The sequence below is a fragment of the Natrix helvetica genome (assembly GCF_964273705.1).
Source record: "Natrix helvetica genome assembly, chromosome: 2".
Lineage (NCBI taxonomy): Eukaryota > Metazoa > Chordata > Lepidosauria > Squamata > Natricidae > Natrix > Natrix helvetica.
In genome coordinates, this window is record NC_138552.1 from 220470393 (window position 1) to 220483632 (window position 13240).

General features: G+C 37.4%; 3 protein-coding genes across 4 annotated transcripts in view; 2 read left to right on the forward strand and 1 right to left on the reverse strand.

The window, feature by feature from the left end:
• The window catches only part of ARID4B (AT-rich interaction domain 4B), a 96921-nt gene extending 86071 nt beyond the window's left edge, over positions 1 to 10850 (reverse strand). Inside the window, exon 1 of the mRNA XM_081943164.1 lies at positions 10794 to 10850. The gene's annotated coding sequence lies outside the window, so the exon portion shown is untranslated. The remainder of the gene's footprint in view (positions 1 to 10793) is intronic.
• Positions 15 to 6634, forward strand: GGPS1 (geranylgeranyl diphosphate synthase 1). 2 transcript variants are annotated; one of them, XM_081943174.1, is made up of 4 exons: positions 15 to 172; positions 2570 to 2674; positions 4384 to 4454; positions 5656 to 6634. In XM_081943174.1, the coding sequence occupies exons 2-4, from the start codon at positions 2605 to 2607 to the stop codon at positions 6415 to 6417; spliced, it is 903 nt and encodes a 300-aa protein (XP_081799300.1). In that variant the 5' UTR covers positions 15 to 172; positions 2570 to 2604; the 3' UTR covers positions 6418 to 6634. The 2 variants fall into 2 exon arrangements, with proteins under 2 accessions (XP_081799300.1, XP_081799301.1); XM_081943175.1 differs by lacking the exon at positions 15 to 172 and adding an exon at positions 277 to 516.
• A 589-nt stretch (positions 10851 to 11439) lies between the features above and the next one.
• Positions 11440 to 13240, forward strand: part of TBCE (tubulin folding cofactor E) — a 30739-nt gene continuing 28938 nt past the window's right edge. The window contains exons 1-2 of the mRNA XM_081943169.1: positions 11440 to 11668; positions 12854 to 12992. Coding sequence (XP_081799295.1) covers positions 12893 to 12992 — 100 coding nt within the window. The 5' untranslated portion in view covers positions 11440 to 11668; positions 12854 to 12892. The remainder of the gene's footprint in view (positions 11669 to 12853; positions 12993 to 13240) is intronic.

Sequence of the window (13240 nt, forward strand, 5' to 3'; positions counted from 1 at the left end):
GAAGCGGGAGGAGGGGAGGAGCTCGCGCCTGCGCCAACAGGCCCCGGTGGCGCATTTTCCCTCCATCGGGCGGAGGAGCGGTCTAGGCGGGAGGGGAGGGGTTTGCGCTTCTCGCTACTAGAATGAGGTGGGCCGAATGTCTGAAGCCGGTGAAGAAGCCGAGGAGGCCGCGGTAGGTTGAAAGCGCCGCGCCGCTGAATCTCGCTCTACTTGTTTTCTCCTTTCGCTTCCAGAGCTTCTTCTATTCGAGCGGCGGGAGAAGCAGCGGGTCTTTCCCCCCCCCCCCCCCCGCTCTATTTGTTGTCAGGTCTCGTGTCGCTTCAGTAGAAAAGGCCGGCGGTCCTTTACGAGAGAGAAGTGGTAAACAGCCGGGGAGGGTGTTGGCGCGCTCGCTTGCCTGCTCTTTCTCTTTCGGTGTTTTCGCTTGAGCTGGCAGGAAAAGGAGGCCGCCTCTTCTGTGCAAATATGAGTGCCGGCTTCCCGGGCTTGGTCGATGAGAGGCTGTTCTCTCTTAATGTAGCTTTTTTGCCTTTTCCTTTGCCAGTTTGGTTGTTTCATAGATGTTGGAGGTGTAAGCATTTTTATTGTTAAGTTTGAAGTATTGATTATTTACGGTAAAGAAAAAAACGAGGACCTATTTTGTGGATTTTCTTTTAAGTACAAACTCTCGTTATTTCCTACTGGCAGGAGCAGCTCCAGTTAAAATATTGATGTCTTTTGCGTTTTCATTCAGTTTCTAAAGAGTATTTTGAACTATATTGATATAATGTTTTTAGTTAAGTACATTATCGAATTATGTCTTGCTTTCACATTTTTAAATTGTAAGATAAAGATGCCTAAGAAAACAAGTTCAAATCTTCATTGTGAAAGGGTTAAAATTAGGTAGGTCTGAATCTTGTCCAAAGTTTTTGTTAATTATAAAAACAGTAGACAGGAAGATATAGTTAGGGTTAAGTACTTTAATTAGCCATGTACTGCCAAATTCTTAAGCTTGATTTTTTTTTTCAGTAGTCAATGTCAAATTTATTTAAGATGTACGTATTTTAATAAATTGATACTGTTTCATTACGCAAGCCAGTGTGGAGTTTGTGGTATAAGTTTTAAAATAATATTCACAAACCATGGAGCTTTGAAAATACAATACTAATAGTCCTCGCTTTCCACCACAATTGAGCCCAAAATTTTTATTGGTAAGCAAAACTAAAGTGATTTAGTTAAGTGATTTTGCCCCATTTTACAGCTTTTGTTTCTATAGTTAAGTGAATCACTACAGTGAAGTCAGCAACAGGATCATTAAATGAATGTAGGCTCCTCGTTGACCTTGCTTGTCAGAAGATAACAAAAGGTGATCACATATCGCTGGGACACTGAACCATCATAAAAATGAGTCTGTTGCCAAGCATCCAAACTTTGATCGTGTGATCACGGTGATGCTGCAGTTGTCTTAGGTGTGAAAATAAGTCACTTTTTTCAGTGCCATTGTAACTTTGAATGGTTTCTAAATGAACTGTTGTAAGTCGAGGACTACCTGCACTACAGCTTCCATTTGGCTCTCAATGACTACAGGGAACAATGCAGTATTGTATGTAAGTGCACCTCTTCCTTTTGCTGTTTGATAGTTTTGAGTGCTCAATCAAGTTCACTATTCCATGAAAAACTACAGTTCAAATCCTGCTGAAATTTCTCAAGTCACAATTACTTCATAAAAAGGACATTGGCAAACATGCAGCCCCACCCTTGTATTGAGTTCATTGTGTTAATTTAGAGTTCACTTAATTTTGGCTTACAAGATTTTTGTGAATTCCATATTAGGTCCCTATTTAGTTTAGTGTGCATTTATATGAGTTGAGGCTTTATCAGTTCAGGTTTTCATACATGGGTTTTAATGTTTTGTGAATTTAGAGTAGATTATTAATCTGGTCATTTTATTAGAGTTAAAATGCTGCAATAGTATATACTATTATCTTTATTGTATATAAAACTAAAACTATTGGGAAATTAGAAATTATCTGCTAGGAAACAACTAGTTAGAATAGATGCTAGACACTCAATAGTGTGATTGGCACAGGCCATATTATGACTGCAGGTTCTGTATTTAAATTGCCTGAGATAAATTGTTTTAGTGCATATCAGCTGCAGTGCAGTAAAAAACCTTTAGAGAGAAGGAAAAAAGAGATAAAGCTCAAACAAGAACTCTATTAAATATTTGAGAATGTTAAGTGTCCCATATGCAGTACTTCAGTCTGAAGGATGAGGCATTATTATTATTAGGCTTATTGGTATATAAATAGGTACATGTTCATAAAAATTACACTATAATATTTTCTGAGTAATATGATGATTGGCTGATCTTGAATAGTGTATTTAAAGTGTATTTAAGTTACTTGAAATGCCATCATAAATACTTTAAAGAAGTACCTGCCACTTCTACACTGGCACAGTATGACATTTCCTGTTGTTTCTCCCGCCTACATCATGTTATTACTACAGTAATACTTTAAGACTCTTCTTTCTTTCTTTCTTTCTTTCTTTCTTTCTTTCTTTCTTTCTTTCTTTCTTTCTTTCTTAGACTATAAGGCACTGTTTGGAAAACTCATTTTTAAAATGGAAGAACTAGAAGATTCATCCAAGAGAATTCTTTTAGAGCCATACAACTATCTGCTTCAGCTCCCTGGTAATATATTATTGTTTGAATTATAGTGATGTATGAAAGTAATATATAAATTGGGATAACCATAGCAATATCTTGAGTCTGTGAGCTATGCATTTTTCATTTATTCCCCAAATCAACTTTCACTTTGTTCCCATTGGTATCTAATTTTCATTTTGTAGTCTTCTGTTTTCAATTTACATCGCCTTGTTCTGCAATGATATACCTCTTAACATATAAACTAAGATTTATTTTAACAATGATTTGAACAAATTACTCTGTCTTGCAGATGAGCAAATTAATACTGGTTGAATCATTACTTTTTTTCAGTCAAATATAGACAAATTTCTGGGTTAAGTGATAGCAATAAACTTGGGATAAAATAGCAGTTTTTAAAAAATCAGTTTCTTTTTACAGATCACTTACATATGGTAAGCAAAAATTAATCTGCTTTGTGCATTTCAGTGACAACATTGTGTGTGTATATGTATTTGGAGAGAGAAAGAGTGGCGATTCAAAGTGTTTTTAAAACTGGAATTTTAACTTTTAATTTACATATTTTGTCTATTACGTAGCAAAATAAGAGAAAATTTCATGTTTAGCATAGAGCTAATATCATATGAATATAATTTTAAGCTTTAATATGGTTATTAGCTAATAGCTTGATACACATATCACTATCAAAGCCATAATATAGTTGCATTTATCATTGAATATAAATATAGACTTTAATTTTATTATCTACCAAACAAAATAAATGGATGAAGGAAGCAGCCAGGGATTGAAATTGCTCTTTTGGTGTGTGCTCTTTTTTACCAGGACAAGCCCCAAGGATATAAAGATGTGAAAAAAAGAGTAATTTTTTAAAACTCAGATGTTGATCAGTTTGCTTTTAAGATCTTAATTTTTTTTAGTCAGCAAGATATAAGAATGATGGTTAACTGTTTAAAATCTGTCTATTTTAATTGTAGTTTTACAGATTTCGATGTGAAATCAGATTTTTCTCTCCTATCTGCTTTTTGTAGCATCCTCTAAAAGCTCTAAAATTCTTAAAAGCTTAGTTTGGCTTTTGAGTTTGTCCTAACAAAAATTACTCTTTATGAATGTTAAACCTGGTGTAGGAAAAAAAAAAATCTCTGTCCGTCCTTCTGGAAAGTTCCAGATATTAAAGCTCAGTACCATGCATATTTCCTTTTTAAAAAAGTAAGCCCAAATACAGAGTCCAATTTCAGCTTTCTGGTAGCAGTGTTTTGGAGTTAATAATAGGAAATAGTGTACCAATATTACATTTATGAAATATGCTAATTACAATTCTTTGCCTAGTATTAAGAATTGCACCTGTCTTGTGTAAAGTTCTGCTGAGTGAACAAAGGCCAGTGGTGGTGATTCACAAAATAAGGTGTGGTCTGTAAATAAACTGGTAGTTCATCTACCTAAGCCTTTATTCAAAAAAATGTCAAACTCATACTGTATGACCTTATCAGTTCTAATTGTCTAAAATTGTGTTAAAATTAACTGTCACAGAATGTTTACAGAGGGTGTTATACAATAGTATAAATTATAAAAAATTATAATTGAAGTATGAAATATTTCCAAATATTCAAGTTTGTGCCCAAGCTTTGATTGAAAACTATTTCTCCCTATTCATTTGATACATTTCCTAGAGCTTATTACAAATAGATTATGTAAAATGAAAATGTATAGTATTATCTATGTACTTTTTAAAATCATAGGTAAACAGGTCAGAACTAAACTTTCCCAAGCCTTTAATCACTGGTTGAATGTTCCAGAAGACAAACTACAGGTGAGTATTATAAGTTAAATTGATTAACAGATAATAGTTTTAAACACTGCAAAGGGAAATATAATTTACTTTTTTCTTGTACTGTTTGTATCTAAATATTTAAACTAAAGTTACCACAGTAGTGTAGCATGTTAACCTCTGGTGGCAAGATATTGTCTGGTGGCAAGATATTGTGCTCTGTGCAACTGCTTCAGATTGTGATATACTGCAACAAAACGTTGTTTGCAAGGAAAAGAGCAGTTTGGGCTTTCCAAACATTTTTATTTTGTGCTCTTAATGTAATACCTAAATGAGTGAGGACAATCTTGATAAATGTTGGATATATTTTTTCATCGGGGCCAAAGATCTCTTGAAACAAATCCCCTACTTTGCACTCTAATTTGTACTATGCAAAGAGGAAGACAGTTTTCCACACATATCACAGCCTATTTGTCCCCCAAATATATGGGTATGATATATGGGCATGAGAAAACTGCTGATTTGTGTCACATCAAATATATTTCTGCTGCTCTATAAGCAATATGATGAAAGAGGGTTGATGAAGAGCACAAATAACTTGGTTAGCATGCCATGCCAAAGCATTCATTTCTTGATTGCTGTTTTCAAACATTTTAAATACTTTAATCATTAAGACTTTATGTGTATGTTGTAATATCATAAATATTAATTCTGTGGTCAGGTGTATTATGTTTGGTTGTGTGTGTATACATATGTATGTATATGTATGTATACATATATGTGTGTGTATGCGTGTTGCATTTGGGCTGATAAATAAATAAAGGGAGACTAGTATAGATCTATTTCAAGCTATTTAGCTCTCATCAGCTAGCCATACCCTTACTGGGAATTGAACCTGGGCTGTATTACATATACATACACACATACACACATACACACACACATACAGCATATCATCATTTCATTGTGAATTATTGTGTATATAGAGGTTATCCGTCACTAATTATATTGTGTAAGTTTGTTCATACTAAAAAAGCCTCTCTATATAAATAAATATATAGAAACACAGACAATAGGGGTGCATGGTCCCAATGAGAATAAGAGAGTCATTAAGATGGAATTAAGAGGCTAATTAGCAGAGAGAATTAACATATTGCAAGAAATGAAAATAGAAATAATCAGGGAATCTAAATATAGAAGAATAACAGCAATATTAAAAAGTTTATTTTGTCTTTTTTATTAGATCATAATTGAAGTTACAGAAATGTTGCACAATGCAAGTTTGCTTATAGATGACATAGAAGACAATTCAAAGCTACGACGTGGTTTTCCAGTGGCCCACAGCATTTATGGAATACCGTATGTGATAAACTGTGCAAACTTTGTATATTTCCTTGGTCTACAAAAGGTTTTAACACTTGATCATCCAGATGCTGTAAAAGTATTCACCAGTCAATTACTTGAACTCCATAAGGGACAAGGCCTGGATATTTACTGGAGAGATACATATACCTGTCCTACAGAAGAAGAATATAAAGCCATGGTTCTGCAAAAGACAGGTGGCCTTTTTGGACTAGCCGTGGGCCTTATGCAGTTATTTTCAAATTATAAAAATGATCTGAAACCACTTCTTAACACTCTTGGGCTCTTCTTTCAAATTAGAGATGATTATGCAAATTTACACTCCAAAGAATATAGTGAAAACAAAAGCTTTTGTGAAGACCTAACTGAAGGAAAGTTCTCGTTCCCAACTATTCATGCAATATGGTCCAGGCCAGAGAGCACACAGGTTCAAAATATTCTGCGACAGAGAACTGAAAATGTGGATATAAAAAAATACTGTGTGCATTACCTTGAGAATGTGGGATCCTTTGAATATACCCGGAAAACACTAGGAGAACTTGAGTCTGAAGCTTATAAACAAATTGGATTGCTTGGGGACAACCCTGAACTTACAGCATTAATTAAATATTTAAGCAAAATGTTCAAAGACAATGAAAATTAACAGTTATCAATTAAATATTTCTGTAATTTGTTTTTAAAGGATCAAGAAAAGTTAGATTTGTTTTACAGTATCTAATTGTTCATATGAATTGTGCTGAAACTGATCATAAAGAGTAACTGGAGATTTGTGCATATAGTATATAACTTCAAAATTTCAATTTTCAGTTGCTTATACAAAATCATGTGACAAAAGTCAATTAAAATAGCTTCAAAATCTCTTCAATGATTTTGATTTCTAATCCCTTTTATGACTTAATTCTGATTGTATGACATATTAAAAACTAGTACAATATGACCTATTTTTATGAGAATATCATCAAGAGGGGTAAAAGATGGTAATACCCCAAAACCACAATACTACATTGAAGGCTTTTGACAAGAGTTCCAACTGCTAAAGCAAAGTACAGGTAGTCCTCATTTACTGATCACTTGTTCAGCAACCATTCAAAATTATGATGGTGCTGAAAAAGGAGTTTTACACCCTGTCCTCAAAACTGTCACAGCATCCCTGTGATCATGACTTGGGTGCTTGGCAATGTGCATTTATGGTGGTTTCTGATAGGATAGATAAAAATCGTTTAAAATAAAACAATGGATTTTTTTCTTTAAATCAGAGTTTTTGTTTTTGATTAAATTTATTTTAATAAAATGCTTTTGGAGTAAAAATCTATCTAAAGACAGTTTTCTATTTAAGATACATTATTAATTTAGTTTATTCAGCATGAAATGGAGTTTAGTTATGTAGTATGAGGCTGTATAAACCAAGCCTTTTTACTAGTGATTCAAATCCACCCTGTGTTTGCAGAATCCCTCAATCATATGATCACTATTTGTGACCTTTACAGCCAACTTCCAACAAGCAAATAAATTTGGGGTGGGGGAGGTCAGGGAGTTGCTGGTCATAGTCACTGATATTAACTTATTGACTGTAGGTAATTCATTCAATGACTGCAGCTGGAACTGATGTCATAAGTTGGCACAATCACATCACATTTCATTTTACAACCATGTTTTAGTGATGGAGTTGCCAGTCTCAATTGTAGGAGGACTATCTGTAATACCACTGGCAAATGAAATAAGTGGATATTAATTTTCCGCTACACTCTGAAAACCATGTATGTATCCTGTTTTCCCCAAAATAAGACCTCCCCGGATAATAAGACTCATCGGGCTTTGAGTGCATGCGTTAAAATCATCCTTCCCCTGAAAATAAGCCTTCCCCGAAAATATTGCAACATAGCAGCAGCCATGAGGTAACCTGGAATCTCACTTCCAGGGCAAAAATAATAACTGCAAAGAAAAAAAAAGTAACTGTAATCAATTATCCCCACCCCACCTCCCAAGACAAGATAGTTTCAACTGGTAAATCTGATTTATAGAGGTTCTGTAGGATAGCTTTATAATATAAATAACATAGGCAGACAATATGTATTAAAATACATAATTCCATTAGCTGAAGGCAATAATATTTTACTACCATCTTTGATGTTAATTTTTGTGGGTTTGTCAATATAACATACTACATTTATGCCACCTCTATTTGGAGTCCCATTTGCCTCACTTCAGATTAGCTAAATTTGGATTTTGCTCACTCTTGATACTACAAATTGGCTGATACTGCCACACATATGTAAAAAAATATACTTGATACAAATGTTTAAATAAACTGCATATTTAAAAAATAAAAAAGCTAATATAAAAGTCAGCCATTTATACAAATCAACAAAAAATGGTTAAATATTAGCGATTTTTGCAGAATGCAAATACTTTTTATAATTAACACAGCCAGTGATATAATTACAGATTCAGTTCCAAAATTCAGAGCAGAAACAGCATCACTCTATAATTCTTTAAAATAGATGCAACTTCTCCCAATATCATGCTTTTACTATATGATCCTGGAAAAGATGTAGCCACAGAATGTATATTCACACCCAAAGGATCTCTTAGAAATTCAAAGCACTGTAGAGCCTTCGTAATTAGCATGTATTTCAGACTGAAAATCAAATAATTTTATATCTCTCTCCTCTCCTTAGGTAGAAATATGGGCGTGGGCAACTTAGAGCTATCCTTCCTCTTCAATAACATTGCAGAATGGCAGTAGTTCAATAATTTATTACAAAATAAAATGTTATTTACCAAAAGCATGGGAAAATCTCAAACAAAAACATCCAGTATCACTTTGGTGATATTGTAGCATTATCAATCTTTTACCCAAATATTAATAATGATGAAGTGATTCTTGGCTGGAAATAATGCTCATTGTCCTTACCATTCTGAGACATTCCTAAAACAATACCAAGGTCAAATAGTTGAACATACTGTAATCCTAAAATTCAAATGGCCTCTATCCCTAAAGATAGTTCCTACATTTAATGGAGTGTTGCTCCTTTTCAGCTCATCAGTCTTCATAATTCAATTCCAGAAATATAGCTGGCCAATATTCCTGAGAGACAAAGACAAGCTTAAGAGTGACTGGGTTTTTGAAATTCCAGCCTACTATACTGTGGAAAGAAGAAACAGTATTTCATGAGCTGGGAAGTAACTAACTCATGAAGACATGTGTTATTTCCATAAATAGATGTCCTCCTTTTTCAATTAACAGAAAAAGTAAGAAACACTTCAAGTGCAAAAGTATTGGTCCTAATTAAGCCAGCTGAGATCTACAGTAGGCAGTTGTCAGGTTTTGTTTGTCCCGTTTATTAACTGCATTGAGTTTGGTGGTTTGCCAGTACCTAACTTAAAGTAATTCCACACTGAATGCCTCCCATATTTGCTCTGAAGGTTTATGGCTTTATGTATCATTATTAATTCTAGATTTTTTTTAAAAAATCTGAATATTTTATTAAGCAGTAAGCACATTAAATATAATAATCAGTGCAGCATGTCATTGGAAGGCATCCAGAGTATTTAAATGTAAGCTGTAACATTTGTTGGAAATGAGTTTGAGACCATGATGATTTTACAAATTGTACATTCTCAAAATATTTGGTGGGTAAAATAAAGCATAATATGAAAATCATAAACACCTGTTTTAATTGTAAAAATTACAGCTTTCAAGTGTTCAATATTTATCAGCTTTTAAAAGTTTTTGTTTTAGAATACCTGTCCTAGGATAATAAAAACTATCTAGAAAAACCTTTTCTGTTAATTAGCTCAGGCTGATTTTAATTGTTAGCCAAATGAATACTTTTCTGGACAGAAATGCAAAAGCTTGTTTTGTGGACCAAGAATTTCCCCATATAGTACCTTATTATTTAAAACTTCTATTAGTTTTTATTCACTACATGGCATACTATTCTGGTCTTGGTAATTATTTTCTCATTTTGAAATCATCTTGAAATTGGATCATAAAGTCTTAGTAAACTACTACGATACAGTAGTTTAGTTCTTGACTTACAACCACCATTGAGCCCAAAATTTCTGTTCTTGCAGTTAAGTTAGTAACATGGTTGTTAAGTGAATCTGGCTTCCCCGTTGACTTTGCTTGACGGAAGGCATAAAAAGATGGATTATGTGACCTCCAGTTGCCATGCATAGTGTGAACTAGTGGTCAAGCATCTGAATTTTAATCACTTGATCACAGAGAGGCTGCAACTGTGGTGTGAAAAAGTCATAAATCACTTTTCCAGTGCTGTTGTAACTTCAAATGGTCACTAAATGAATGGTTGTAAGTCAAGGACAACCCAAAGTATATACCAAAGGAAAAGAGTTTACCAAAATGATTTTGAGTAAAGATAAATGAACTATTGGGCATAATACTTCTTGCATACTTATGCAGCCATCCTAAGGATCTGTCAGAAATACTGCATAAATTTCAAGTTGGTGCTGAAGTGTATGGCACCTACAGAATATTCATTTGCGTACAGGAGAAACCTAATACCACGATTAGATCAACAAAATAAAGTCCAAAAGGAATCATATTAGCCGTACCACTAGGGAAGGGTTTTCAGCTCTTTCCATCCCCGCAAACTGGCCCCTCTTCGCTCTCCCCACAGATTCCCTCCCCTCCCCGGGCTGACTCCGCGGTCGGAGTTTCAGCAACAGCCGCAGCTCCGGGCTCCAGGCGAGCTACTCGGGGAGCCGGAGAAACGACGCCCTTGGGCGGCGATGGGGAGCGCCTCCCCCCGAAGCCGGCCGCGGGACTCCCCGCTTCCTCCTCCCACACTCGGAGGTCCCGCTTCCCGGGAAGCTGAAACCACCAGCGCAGCAGCTACCGCTGCCGCCTCAACCAGCAGAAAAACAACAATCCCAAAGGCGAGTCGCTCGCCCGCTTCTTCTCCGATCTCCCTGCCGAAGGGCTTCGGCCTTCCCCGGGGAGCTCGGTGAATCGCCCAGGGCCGGGGCCCCGCAGCCTCTTCCCCGGGGCAACGTTACCTTTTGTTCCACGGCTGTCGCCCGCTCGCTGGTCCCCCCAAACCTGCCGGGGGTGGGGGGGGGAGAGAGGAGGACGGAGCCTCCTCTCGACGCCGGGCCCAATCGCCCGGCCCCCGCTCCCGCCTCCGTCCCTTCAGCGATCGCCGGCCTGGCTCTGGGGCAGGCAGGTCTCGCCCAGAGGCTTCTCCTTCCCGTCCGAACCCCGGTGGCGACGGCGACAGCAGCGGCTCAGCTCCAAGCTGTTCCGTCCCCTCCCCCGATCCGATGCCTGATTGACGCATCGACGCCCGCCCTCTGCCCGCCTTGCCTGCTTCGCATTGGCGCGCCACCCCACCGGCCCGCCTACTCGCCGTCGCCATTAGCCGCTCTCTCAGAAACGCTGATGTAATTCCCACTCCAGTTCTATGGAAACAGAGACTCGGATTCGTAGAGCCTTCTGGGTAGCATGGTTTTGTCCCGCCCATTTGCCGCAGTCTATGAGGGAATTTTTCTTCGCCGCTACTACAGCTCCCGAGATGCCTCGCGAGGACGAAGAGGAGAATGAGAAAATGGAGGGGGGGGAGAGAGAGAGAGACGAAGAGGGCTTTCTCGAAGCGGGAGGAGGGGAGGAGCTCGCGCCTGCGCCAATAGGCCCCAGTGGCGCATTTTTCCGCGGGCGGAGGAGCGGTCTAGGCGGGAGGGGAGGGGTTTGCGCTCTAGAGTGAGGCGGCCGAGGAGTGGCTGAAGTCGGTGAGGAAGCCGAGGAGGCCGCCGTAGGTTGAAAGCGCCGCGCCGCTGAATCTCGCTCTACTTGTTTTCTCCTTTCGCTTCCAGAGCCTCTTCTAGTCGAGCGGCGGGTACTTTCCGTGCCTCCCTTCAGCCTTCGCTTTGTTGCTGTGAGTTCGCCGCTTTCAGCGTTGTGCAGCTGGGCTCTTTCTCCCGGTGGCTGTAAACTCGGATGGGATGCAAAATCCAATTTGGGTCGGTCGCCGGCACCAGAGGTTTTTCCTGCGAGCTTTAGGAATCGTGCTGGAGCCCATTTCATTTAAGTGTGGTATTTAAATACAACCCACAGGAGGGAACGTTCAAGCACGAGTCCGACAGCTCGGAAGACAAAACCTCTCTGGTCCCGTTAACCGACTCAGATTGGATCCTGCAACATTATCCTGAGATCCCTATATTCGCCTTCAATCGGATGGGAAGCTTGGTTTTTTTCCCCTCTTTGCAGGTGCTCGGATTTCTAGAAACGGGATGTATGGTTTTCATGGTAACTGCCACTCAAACAGCATAGAGGTTTAGTTGTCTATGTATGAAAAACTTCAGATCATTTCTTTTTTCCACAGAATGCAAGATTCAACATTGAAGTAGTCGTCTGGAGGGGGGGAATAGGGTTAGACAAGTTGTTTTGGGAATTGCACACCCACAAAGCCCTTTTTTTGGCTCTTGAAATGTTAATACTGTATTTGACAAATTTCTTGCAGTTCAAGACATTGGGGAGTAAACCTTCAGCAAAATCAGTGCCAGTGTCGCAGTGGTGTTATTCATAGTAAAATTGCATTTTAGCTTAATTTTAGCAAACTCATCTTGGTCCTTATTATATGGGACAGTAAGCTGGCTGGGTTGAATAGTATCCTATAAAGATCCAAACATTGATAGAGGCATTACTATACAGTTTCAAAGAATTACTGCATTGTAAATTACTGTACGGTTATTTTTATTATTATAACTAGATTTACTCATTTTGCTGTTAAATTTTTAATATGCTCTTTAGGCACTTTCAGTTTTAATTCCTTAAGGTAGATGATGTAAAGTATATGTACTATTGTCTCAGTAAGTGGCAGTACATGGATGACCTTTCTTGGATTTAGAAAAGAAGCAGGATCTTTTAAATGGAAAACCATAACATCCCAGAATAATGTAATATCACTCCACTTTCGTATTGATGCCCTAAAAATGCATGGCTAGTGACATACATAGTGACTAGGTGTCTTGCTCAGTCTGAACCTAGATGTTATGTACTGTATGTGATTAATTTCATGAATGGCATAATATATAAAAAGTACTGTTAATTCTTTCCCTAGATCCGTAAAGAAATATCCTGAACTCATCTCTCTTTCTTGATGAGTGATACCATTCCTTCTGATGCAGTTGGTCGAAGAATTCTCTGTAATGGAGAATATGGAACAGTACTTTATGTTGGTAACGTTCCTCCTACAACAGGTAGAAAAAAAATATTTTTATATCATATGTATTTTGTAAAATAAAAGGGTGACATCATTTAACTGTTTATTTGTTTTGTAATATTTATCAGTTGCTTCAAGACTCTGAGCAGTCACAAGAAGAAAATGGCACTAATAATCAAATTCCACAAGACATAGTATGATCAATTTTTAAAAGTCACATTGATGTTCATTAACAATCACATTAGTAGCCAAAAGCTTGTTGAAATGATATGGTTTTAGAACTGA